The sequence below is a fragment of the Harpia harpyja genome, chromosome 4, assembly GCF_026419915.1.
Source record: "Harpia harpyja isolate bHarHar1 chromosome 4, bHarHar1 primary haplotype, whole genome shotgun sequence".
Taxonomy (NCBI): Eukaryota; Metazoa; Chordata; class Aves; order Accipitriformes; family Accipitridae; genus Harpia; species Harpia harpyja.
Window position 1 is genome coordinate 39,539,576 of NC_068943.1, and position 12,029 is coordinate 39,551,604.

General features: G+C 43.5%; 1 protein-coding gene across 3 annotated transcripts in view; it reads right to left on the reverse strand.

The window, feature by feature from the left end:
* Nucleotides 1–667: 667 nt before the first annotated feature.
* CDON (cell adhesion associated, oncogene regulated) overlaps nucleotides 668–12,029 on the reverse strand; it is a 54,576-nt gene continuing 43,214 nt past the window's right edge. For all 3 annotated transcript variants that reach the window (XM_052786289.1, XM_052786291.1, XM_052786290.1), the window contains 5 exons: nucleotides 10,488–10,715; nucleotides 9,118–9,392; nucleotides 6,632–6,711; nucleotides 1,739–1,995; nucleotides 668–1,045 (listed from right to left, as the gene is read on the reverse strand). In XM_052786289.1, the coding sequence (XP_052642249.1) occupies nucleotides 879–1,045; nucleotides 1,739–1,995; nucleotides 6,632–6,711; nucleotides 9,118–9,392; nucleotides 10,488–10,715 (1,007 nt within the window). In that variant the 3' untranslated portion in view covers nucleotides 668–878. The remainder of the gene's footprint in view (nucleotides 1,046–1,738; nucleotides 1,996–6,631; nucleotides 6,712–9,117; nucleotides 9,393–10,487; nucleotides 10,716–12,029) is intronic.

The window sequence follows — 12,029 nt, forward strand, 5'->3', positions numbered from 1 at the left end:
AAATTTGGAAAGGAAAAAAAAAAAAACAAACCACCCCCAAACCCTGCAGTTAAATGTTGCAACACCTACATCATGCTGTTTCGGAGGGGCAGGCAGGTTTCTTACAGCCGCGCGCAGGGCAGGTGGGAGCTGCTTCAACACAGCTTGTTTCATTTCAGAGGCTATTCAAGCTGTTAGTGTTCCCTCAAACCAAGGAGTTAAAAGCGCAGTTGAACTAGATTTTTGTCTTCTGCAAGTGGGAAGGCGAGACAGGCTGGATTTTCATCCACGCTTCTGCAAACATAAGGGTTATCGAACACCTAAAGACACAAACAGTCGCCAAACCGAGCTCTGTGCCTCAAGCCGTGCTGTACAGACTCAGCGAAGGTTTTTTTTTCTTATTTATTTTTGTATTTACCCACTGGGTCCTTCCCACAGAAACCAAAAGAGGATGGGAGGTGTTCATAGGAAGGAGGGTTCAAGTACCACAACGCCGAGCTGCCGGGGAGGCGGCAGCCATCGGTCATAAGCATCAGACCCGCTTCGCTAAATCCCTGTATCAGACTCCTCTGAAGCGCTTCTCGCACTGGTAATATGCCATGGAAAACACACTCCGTATTTCCCATCGTTGTTCTTTATATTATTACAATTCTTTTTTATACACGTAACCAGGCTAGTTTTGCGGGGGGGGGGGGGGGGGGGGGGGAACAAAAAAGGAATTTCAAGGCATAAATAATATAAAAAGGCAACCATTTTTAAAAACAAGATACATTCATATGACACTACTACAAAAAAATAAATAGTGACTCTCTCTGTTATAATTAACATCCCTCCATCACTCCTTTTCAGCGACTCTGCTGTGCAGTTACTGGCGTTAAGTGGGGACAACAGTCACTTCCTCAGGTTTCCTGCAGCTGGAGCTGCCGAAGGTCCCCAGAACCGTTTAAGGTGACTCCAGATGAACTCCATCCTGGTTTTTCCTTACAGTCCTTTGAAACAGGCTGCAGAATAAGGGGACTCCAGCTCAAAACGTGGTTCGACGTTTCCGAGTGCATGCAGTTGCCACCTGCAAAGCAAGAGCAGGGTGGGTTGGTTGGTTGGTGTTGGGTTTTTTTGTTTTTGTTTTTAAGTAGATCACCTCTTCTTTCAGCTCGATGGACCCACAAGCCCAAAAAATTCAGATTAGTAAGAGTGGCTGATGCTCTTTGAGCTCAGGCTCATTCCCACCACACCAGACACAAAACATTAGGCAACAGCTCAGAGCATTGGCTCTATCCGAGCACGCCGATGGGACTGATATCAAATAGGTCACACCGATTAGGTCAGCCCAACTCCCACCTACATTTCTGCGCCTGTTCATGCCTACAGGAGGGCTCTAGGCCGTCACGGATGCCTGCTCATTAGGGAAAACTCCATTAGGTAGCATTTCAGTGGTTTCGGGAGACCACGGGTATGCTGTAGGTGCAAGCAGCTGCGAGGCAGCATAAATCAGTCACAGCCTCGTTATCTGGAGCACGCCTGCTCAATGAGCTCCATTTAGAGGCATCAGTCACAAAGGGCACGACAGCCACAGGCACCTGAGCATCGCTGCTCCTCTTTTCCACAATGGGAAAGGTAGAATGCTTAATCTTTCTCAAAAAGGCAGGTCTTTTGTGGGCTTAATTACTAGCTTCTCTGCAATAAATTAAGCGCCCTACAGCTGTCCTACAGAATATTCCCAGCTTCAAAGCCGGGCACTATCCTCTCCGGAACGCCTTACCGTCCGTGTAATCCACGGAAAGCCGGTTCATGCCTTCTTGACAGCAGGGATGCTGGGCTGAGGGCTGCTCTGCTTTCTCCTTGCTGTCCTCCTCCAGCCGGGCGCTGCACTCCGGGACAGTGGAGGCCAAGCACATGGCCACCATGACGTGGTGATTCAGAGGTCTCATCTCCAAACCATCCTGCTGATAAGGTGCTACAAGGGGCACAACAGGTAGTGCGTTGCTGCTGAAAGTGCCATTGGTTTTGGTGAAACACCTGCAGATGGGACATAAGCCAAAGCGGGGTTACTCAGAGCTGCTTCTTTCCATCACTTATCCTGAGAAACTGCAATTTTTAAGTACTTTACCACGTATCGTTCACTGTAACAACAGTCAGACAGCTTGCCAAATAAGCTTTACATATATTTTTAGATCAATCCTGACATTAAGAAACGGATCGAGCATTTTTTAATCCCAACAGACAGCTGAAAGCATTCAAAACATGCGCTCGGTTACTTCGCCCATTGATTGTGACCTGATGACCCGACCTGTGAGTCCATTTCTCCATCAAGGCAGCCCCATAAAACAGGTTTTCACTGCCAAGAAAAAGAGCTCAAGTTTGAAACCCAAACAGCAAACTTAAGTACCTTGGAAAATAAATACTAAGCGTTATCAGAGTGAACACAAGTTAGAAAAATATATGCAATATTATAAATATACCCCCCCCACTGTGTAAATCAGACTGTGGCCCTATAATACCTGCGTAAGGCTGTGAAATTGAAGTTAAGCTGCTCAATCAATTATTACAGCCAAGCTATTTAACCTTTAAATGAAAAGGAGCTGGACCTTAAGAGACGTGCATACCATTGCAGCAGGCAGGGAAAATGCCTACAGTGTTTGGAACGCTGTGAACGTGGCCTCGGCGAACATTTATATAAGCAATTCCTATGTAAGAAAGCCCAAAAATCACACTTCAGTGTGGTTTTATACAAAACCATAATTACCGCAAAAGTAAAAGGTTCACTTGTACGGCTGCCATAAACTTTGGGAAACTAGCCCCCAAAACGCTCCGTGTTTTGCAGCGCAGAACAGATGGATCTGCAGATAAAAGCATCAAAATAAGGATGGAGAGCATTCAAACCCACCATGAACCAGTGATACTCCGAAATGCTCCCGTGAAGGCTAAACAGGCTTCAAGTTTTTAATATGTTGATATGGATACAACTCAAGAGCTATTTTTCTTTTTTTTTCCTGCCAAATTTAAATATATCCATTGCCTGTTCTGCTCATGGTGACAAGCCTAATGCATCTTGCTATAGGCAGCTGGTTATTACTGGGATGCTGCCTAAGTGCTGGCACTTTGAAATATAAAAATTGATACCTGGGACCTACCTGTTCAGGTGCCAGCTTATCTGGTAGCACAGCATGTTTCTTTAGAATGATTCTGGCCCAAAACTGAGCAGAGCTGATCGTTGTATTGCTGAAAGAGGGGGGGGGGAAGATGGACTTTGACATCACCAGTGACAGGGTAACAGCCATCAGAGCCTACTTTGATAGCAGCTGAACCCTCAGCACCAAAGTAATAAGCTCAGATGGGTTTAAAACCAGGAGACATTAAGCTTGGCAATCACAGGAAGGTCCTGCCCAACTCCCCAAAAGCACTTTTATTGAATTAAAAAGGTCACAGCGATGCATAAAAACATCATGTTCAAGGGACTTGTCCTAGAACCTCACTTGGAGCTTCAGTTTACATTTTCACCTGAAAACCGTGATCAATATTGCCAGACCTGAAAGAGCAACAAAACATCCACAAATAACGCAAATAAACTTTCTAGAGGAGGAACCAGAACAAGTTTCCCCTCCAGCAGATGTTTCACTTGCAAAGCCAAAACACGGGACAAGGGGGGATTCCCTCCAGCAGCTGCGGTATTGCCCCGGGAGCCTGCTCCCCTCCCAAATGCCATGAGGACGGAGCAGCACCAAGCTTCGTTTTCAACCTTCACTCTCCTATTTTGTCCTTCTGCTCCCATAACTACCTCCAAAATCATTATTCCAAGTACCAAAATACCACAGAAGCCACTGAAGAATCCACATGAAACACATCTGGTCTTCAAACAAATCCATTTATTAGTTTGCATTTCTTTCCGCAGAGGTTTTGACTGCACTCACTTATTATTTAAAAAAAAAAAAAGTCTTAGAGGAACCCATTTAAAATGCTTGGCTTTGCATGTTTATGGGGGTTTCTTTTTAAAGATACAGAGGTCGGTGTAGTTCTTTGTATTACTGTACGGGCTTGAATGATGTTTCAAGACAGCAGTTCAGTTCTTTAAGCTTAAATAACCACATTTTGATGGAAACTAGCCATTGGTATATCCAGAGCAGAGAGTGCATGAATAGTGATGTAAAATCCCTGCTGCAGAAAACACATTTTCTATCAATTCTCAGTGCTAAAATCCTACCAAACTATATTCTAATTTAAAAGCCTGCACCAGCATAATGTAGATTTAAAAAGCTGGAAAAACAGACCGACACTGCTTTATGTCAAATGTGTATTTCAGATTTCTGATCAGAACACAGCAAATCTGCAAAGAAGAGCAATCTGCAAAACGGTAACTTCCTCTGCAACCATCAGGTTATCTAGAAAACTTTAGTGCAAAAGCACCAGAAAATAAAAAAATCAGTTCTCAATCCTAATGTAGCAAGCGTAAACCACACTCTTCTTACTGGCTTTGTCTGCAATAGCAAAGCAGGTATCCACGTTTCAGCAACTTCTACCTCTGGCAAGCCTCCATGAGCAGTTACGAGAGCATAAAGTGCTAATTTAAACAGAAGACCGAGGGATTTCACCACTGTAATAATAAAACCTGCTCCGAGATGGCTATTGCTGAAAACAGCCACGATAGCCAGCTATTAAATATGCTAAACCTTTAGGATTCATTTGCACATGGTCACAATTCAAATGACTGCTAAATTCAACCCAAATCAGCAACAACTCCAGGCGTTCAGTGGAAACAGGCACATTTAGGAATTAGCAGTGCCAAGGTGGAACGTATGAGCAAGGCCACGTGCTCCTGAAATGCTCACGAGTTAGAGACCGTCACCCTGCTAGAGGTGTTTCCACTTGAACCGACCTTCCCCCGTCATCACATGGGTGTTTTGCAGAGGGAATTGCCTGGTTTTAGTACACAAGGTGCAATAATTCGAGGGTGGGACAAGGCACGGGTCCTCTTTGCACAAACAGGAGAGCAGATGGAGGGGACAGCCCTTACCTGCGTAAGGTAGCTACGAGGCTGAGCAAAGATGGGGAAAAGACTCCAGCCCCAAATTCCCACTTGCCAAAAGCTACTGACTTGACTGCGCTAACCCACCAGGCCTTTCTCCTCCTTCTCCTCCTCCTTGCCCTGGCCATACATCCAGCTCCCTGGCCCCTGGTGTAATACTCCAGCACGTTTCTGGTCATCCTTGTTCCCCTCTCCCATGTCCTCCTTCCATTCCCCCAGCACCAGGAAGGGAATGGAGCGGTCCCAGCTGTGCAGCTCTCCTGCCAAACGGAGGTTAACGGTCCCCTGTGGGGCAAGGCAGCTGTAAAGGACAACTTGTTTCTCTATCAAGCAGTCAAATATAGAACAGGGATGTGAAAATTCAAAGTTCAGACCCTGCTGATGACCCATCTGGGAGGAACAGTACAGTTGCAGAGGAGGGAACCCATTCTCCCTGCTTTCTTAAGAAAGAAAGAGCAATTAAAAATTTAAATATGCTTAAAACTGGAAAGCAAGCTCTTAATTACAGTATAATACATACAGCATGTTCCAAATTACGGCCAGTCGTACACATCTTGATGACTGCTGTTACACAGCCTGCCTTGAAAACAGACAATTGGCTTGTAAGGAAACGGTAGCTTGCTTTCCCCAGAGACCAGCCGTGACACTGGTCCAGACAAAGTGTGCCCAGCTCTACCTGCGAGTAGCAGCCCGTCTCCATCACACTATCAAGCATATATTTATGGAAGGAGGAAGAATTTAAAGCCTATTATAAGTTATATTTTAAAAAGTAAAACCATGAAAATAAAGAGAACATGTTTTCTGCCTTCAACAACAGCTTAATTTCAACTCAGCTTCTCCAAATGTACACCTAAAGGCAGATGACAATTTTATTAAGACAGAAAATTCAAAGTATGATTGAAAAAATCCAGAATTTACCAGTCAGAGCAGTCCAGCACGTCTGACTTCCAGTCCTATTTTTAGCCATTAAAATAACCAGAGATTTAGTCAGAAGCCTGGAAGGATATTCTTTAAAACTTTCAAAAGTGAAAAACCTAATAAAAATCCAGGCTCCCAGCTACAACGTAGAAGACAGATTTTCCCTTATTATATAGAAGAATCCTTTTTCTCATACAAAAAAATGTATCCCACGCTGACAATGGCTGGCCAAAGTGCTCCTGAAGGCCTGAAGAACCTCAAATCCCATGTTTTACAAAGAACAGCGTTGTGAAAGCAAAGCTGCGACTCTAGGTCGTTGGTGTTCTTAAGAGAATGGCAGGAAATGTAAAATACAGAAGACCAATTAAATCCTATTTGACAAACTCCATACGGAATGATTTTGTTATCTCAAAACTGAAGAAAACACAGGAAATAAGGTTTAAAAAAGAAAATCCAGTGCCCAACCTGCCTCGCTTCCTAGAGAGCTTCAGAGGAATATGTTGAGCAAAATGAGCTCTGGGGGTTTAATAACTCGTTTTATTCCATCCCACAGACAACCACCAACTGCTCTCCAAGTCATACACTGACATCGAGCTCCTCCATACCCTCTGCCAGGACTCAAGCTCTCTGCTTTTGTTTGCCCCAGCTTTAACACAGCACACAGTGAGGGCTTCTGTTTGTGAAGGTCCTGCCTTCACGTGAGTTTTACATCACCTGTTATTGTTCCGACAATTTCGGCAACTGATGCACTCCGAGGGGTCAGCCTGTGGCACTGCTGTGTACAACCCACCACCCTGCAGCAGGAAGGATTAATGAAAAAAAAAAAAAAAAAAAAAGAGAGAGAGAAATCAATCACTGTTCAAAGATACAAGAGAGAGTCACCGAGGAGGCAGTTCAGCTCAAGCTAGTGCCCCAAGCCCTTTCACTTTGTTTTCAAACTCTAATCACCTTATCAATCTTCAGATCCGTGCCCCGTAACGTGGCATGGCAACACTGAGCTATTATACAAAGTCAAGTGGAGGGTTTTTGCCAGCATGTGTGTCAGAGAAAAGTAAATAACCGCAGCTTAGACAAGTATGTGGTAATTTCCCTGGTCTGTTTTCAGCTTAATACGCTCAGGTTTAATTTAATAAACACACTGTAAATATGTTTATTTTTAACACTGATGACAGACATGAAAGCAAATTGCTGTTCATTAGCAAACTGTGCCTGTTTGGGGAGACAGAGTATTAAATTTGCAGGGCTGATGTCACAATATAAACCCATCCCACTTTCCTGTAATTACTCCGATTAGATCAGTTTACTTCGCTACACTGATTTTTGAAACATTTAATATTTTTACAGATGGGGTAATTCCTTAGCCAGCAATGACTCTGGGTGAGAGGGATTTTGTGTTGTTAGTTTTGGCTGAAGGGGCCATTACAAGCAAGTAAAAATGCCCAGATTAACACATACCTCATTGTTAAAGACTAGGCGGACACTGATGCGGGAGCCACTCGAAAACGGCACTGCGGAGCTGGGCTACCACGCCATGTTTCAGGAGGGGAGCCAGTTTGGGAAAGCTCACCTGGCTTTTGAGATTTCAAGTGGTAGGTAACTATCTAACAATCCCTATTTCTGCTAAACCAGGGCTTATCCTTAAGTTTTTGAGGCCGCTCAGTGCAATAGGGAACACTGAGGAAATGCCTAATTAGTCTTGATTGCCATCCTGGCCAGTTTCTCTCTTCCTCATTTAGCCCAATCAATGAAACAATAAAGAGAGCCCTAATGAGGATAAGAACATCCTGTTCCTCTGCATGCCTCACCCGCATGCCAGTCCCGATCCTTCTACATGGGAAGAGATTGTGTGACTCAAACTTTCTACAACATGGAGGGGGGAAAAGAAAAACTCAGCCCAGTCAACTATTTGCAGTGAGACAGAGGCATTGCACATCCCACCTCGTGGCACAGGGGAGCTCCAAGCCCTGAGACCTGTGTTACCACATGTGTACTTCCTTCCTTCCCCCAAAAAACATAAAAGTAAGAGGGACAAAGCATCAATGTAAGCCCCCAAGCTTTCTCACGGGAGAGCTTTCAAGCACTGCAAAATCCTCCCTTCCTGGGGGCTTGTGTGGTTGGAGACTTTTGGAGAATTTTACCCACTGGGAGGTTGGACATGTCCGAAAAAACACAGTTTCAGCCTTGGTTGCTCTTGAAAGCAACCAAAAAGTGGCACTTCTTGCTACATGAGCAAACCAAAGACAGAATCAGGTGAAGAACCAACTGGTCTGGACTCAAAGCTGGAGTTAACTGAAGTGGCAACTACTGTGCAAGTGCTAATTTGTTGTTCAATAAAACAAAGTGCTTGTGTTCAATTACTAACACAAACAATAGCCCCATTTTTTTTTTTTCTCCAGAAACAGCATGGGTTATTCAGACTTTTGAACTTTTTCTTTCAGTTTTCCTGGGCAATGTTCACAGTTTTGAGTAAGTTTAGTAAGTTTGAATGCAAGCCATCTGTTTCCATAGACAATAATGAAATCATTATTCTCTCTTGGAAACAGGACACATTTCAGCAAATGAAGTATTTTTCCACAGCATACAAAGGCTGGATCACAGGCTTAAATTAGTTTTTAATTTTATTTTAAATTTCAAAACAAAAAATGAGCCTGTCTCAACAGTCACAAACAAGGGACTAAAAAAAAAAAAAGCCTTATTACATTGCTGCATTTCAAGATGTATGGGGCATTTTATTTTATGGAACCTCCTGCTACATTCGTGCTTTGCCATAATTAATAGCATTGCTTAGAGTTACAGATCTGAAACAGGTGGGGGAAAAATGGGTGATCCATAAAGCTGCAGAATAAGCAGCTATAATTAAATCTATTTAACTTGAAGATTGAGAAATACCATATGTACAAGTAAAGTATCTCAGCCCAGTACTGAAGCATTCTCAAAGCTTACGTGCTGTTAGAAGGAGGGTAGAGGCAGATTTCCCAGAGTAAGTGGAATTCTTGCTGTCATCTGATATTCTCAAATGAAAACCATGATGTTTGTATCAGAAATATCAGGCCAGTTGCTTCCTCTGGGATAAGTAATTTAGTGGAACTGGCTTTTATCAATGGATGAGTACTTCCCCCACGCAAATTAAGTCTGCTTCTACAACCTCTGAATAAATCCCAAGGTCTAGGCTGAGCCTTCCACCCGGCACAAGAGCTTACGTTCACGAGATGGTGGGGATGTTCATAGTCCATGTGCATCCTGGACAGGGAGTTGGTGTGCCCTGGGTACAGCCCAGCTCCTCCATTCATGATCCCATTAACTCCATTAGCAACTTTATGATGGACATGCGGACAGCCGTTGCTGAGGCCGCCGTTGGTTATAAAGTTTCTGTGGATGCTGCCATTGACTCGGCTTGTGCCGGGTAAGGTCGTGTACTCGATCATTTGCCCGTTGATATCTGCCCCTTGATAGAGATAGCCAGGAGGGTCATATTCTGCAGGAGACATTATTACCAAAAGCATATTTATTGCCAAATGAGAAGTTAAACGAGCACCTCTAAGAAACAAAAGAAACTTATTTTCTCCTTCTACAGCTTTTGTAAATTAACTGTACTATCTAAGTGCTTAGTATACAAACGTAGAAATGGAAAACAGCTACACCCTGGAGAACAGACCAGGAACGTTGGTCTGAAAGGACTCAGCTGACGTCAGTCACTATGAAGAGCATCCTGAAAACAGGCCATTTGTATAATCGGTAGGCCCTCTGCTATCTGCTACGAACTACTTCCAGAAAATATCTCTGGGCCGCAGCTGAAGACACTATCTTATCTTGCAAGAAGTTTTGTTTCATTTCTCTTTGTCAGAGAGTAAGGACATTTAAAAATAACCACAGGCTGTGGAAAGAGCAAGGCAGATTTATGCATTAGGAACAGAAAAGACTACTGAAGAGATTCTGCTAGCACAGGATTGTTTGGTGGGTACAGAGCACCTTGAAAAGAGTGGTTAATCTCCAACACGTCTGCTCAAGGGTCCTACTTGCAAACTGGCATGTTTTCCCTATTAACACCTCACTAAAAGTCTTGGACATTGAACTCCATTTTACGGTGAAGAGACAGAGAGGTAACAAGGGACTTGTCCTCCAAGCACTGGAAGTTCTTTTTCTTTCCAGATATACACAAGAGAGGGAGAGATGTGGAGTTTAAGTCTCCACATTTTAACAAGTACTTGTGATTACACACAAGTTCTGCCACTGCAATCAGCAGAAACCTATGCAGGTGCTTAAAGTTAAACATAAGCTGAAGAAACTTTGCCCAGGAATTTCACAAACCATTCTTTGGGTGAAACGGCAGCACAACTGTGCAGCAATGCAGCAGGGTAGCAAGCATCAATGCAAAGAAATGGAGACATTGCTGCTCTTAAAAAAACCCCCACATCTTCACCTAAGGCACACCTAGAAAGCACAAATCTCTAAATAAATGCCAGCTGGCTTATAACAGGAAACTGCTTCCTATTCATAAAATGTAATATGAACGTTACTAATTTTACTCTGATAATATTTTCATCATGAAAGGAAACCAAAAATAACTCACTCTGCATGGCATTTTGCTGACGGTTCTTCCACAGGCACATGGCAATGAAAACAATGAGAATAAGGACCATCACCCCAAGGACGCAGCCCACGATCAAGTACAGCATGTCACTGCTCCGAACGGGGCCGTTTGAAGGCCCAGCTCCGCCTCCCCCAACCCGGTCGGGGGGATTCGGTGGCGTACTCAGGTCTTTCACTGGATATTCAGATGCTCCTGGTGTGCGTTTCACTGGATGAAATAAGAGACAAGTACAGGTGTGCTTTCTAAATGTGTTTTTTCACTATGAAATGAAAATAATTACTGCTGAGTTAGAATCCTAATGCCTCAGAAAGATAGCTTCCAAGTCAATATTAAAACCTGTAACGAGAAGGCCAACTACTATTGGGTAATAACTATTTGCCTTGGAAAATGGTTATTATCCAGCTTGCTAACCCTCTCATTGAGGTCACTCGAAACTTTAACGAGCAACTCAACATAGGCATGGCTAGAACAGCACTAACTCCCAGCTTGAAAGAGCGCAAATCGTTCCACTTCTGAGGTCAGGAAAAACCACAACATGCATTTCTATCGCCTAACCACTGCCAGATGACCTACTTTTATCTGATGTGAACCCTGCTAAGCCCGTTTTCAAAACCATACTACTGAAGATACCAAGAGCTGAAAAGCACCGAAAACGAGATGCCAGTTTAACCCAGCAATTAAATTTACATTAGTTTTCAGCACATGACAGCTCAGATTCATTTCATTTGACACTAAAAACCTAGAAGAGGTGCCTGGCTTAGGAGTGAAGCTGGTGAGAGAGACACAAGCACCTCCATGCAGATACGTTAGACAAGCTGGATCACCCCCACAAGCCTGGAGGAGACGCATTTTAAACAGTCAGTATGAACGACAGATTACATCTTGCCGATTTTAAAATTAGGGAAGAAAGCTACATTCCTTGGAGGAGGAAGACCAACTGTGCGCACAGCCTGAAACCCTGCAGCTCTTAGCCCTTCTTTCAAAGGCTTCACTACTAACTTAGCTAAATTTTGATGCTTCCGCTCCTAGAGGGCTTTTCTTCTTTTTTAAAAAGGATTTTTTCATAGCACTGCATTTGAAGTTTACTGTCTGCATTTTCCCTTTACAGCCTTACTTGGTTTTAGAGATTAAAGGAGACAGGAATTCTTTGCAAAATAAATGTGACTGCCGTATCTGACACTTCCAGAGAACAGTACAAACTTTGTGCCAGAGGCATGCAGGATTAGTGATGGAGGCAGCCAACATAACCATCAATTGCTGTGGTCTGCACTTATACAACGTGTCACAGAGCCCCGAAGACATAAAACAGATGTACAAATCAATTCTGTCATCTTCAAGAGCACGGTTGTCTCCTAAGGAGAGGCTATCAGCACAGCAGAAAAAAAAAAAAAAAACCCCAACCCAGAACAACAATACTATCTCTTAAGCAAGGCAAATCTGCAGAGCTTTGCTAAGAGCCTTTCTTGGGAATGCAACGTATCAGTTTCCATATGTTCAAAACAATCCCAGCTTTGGAAGACA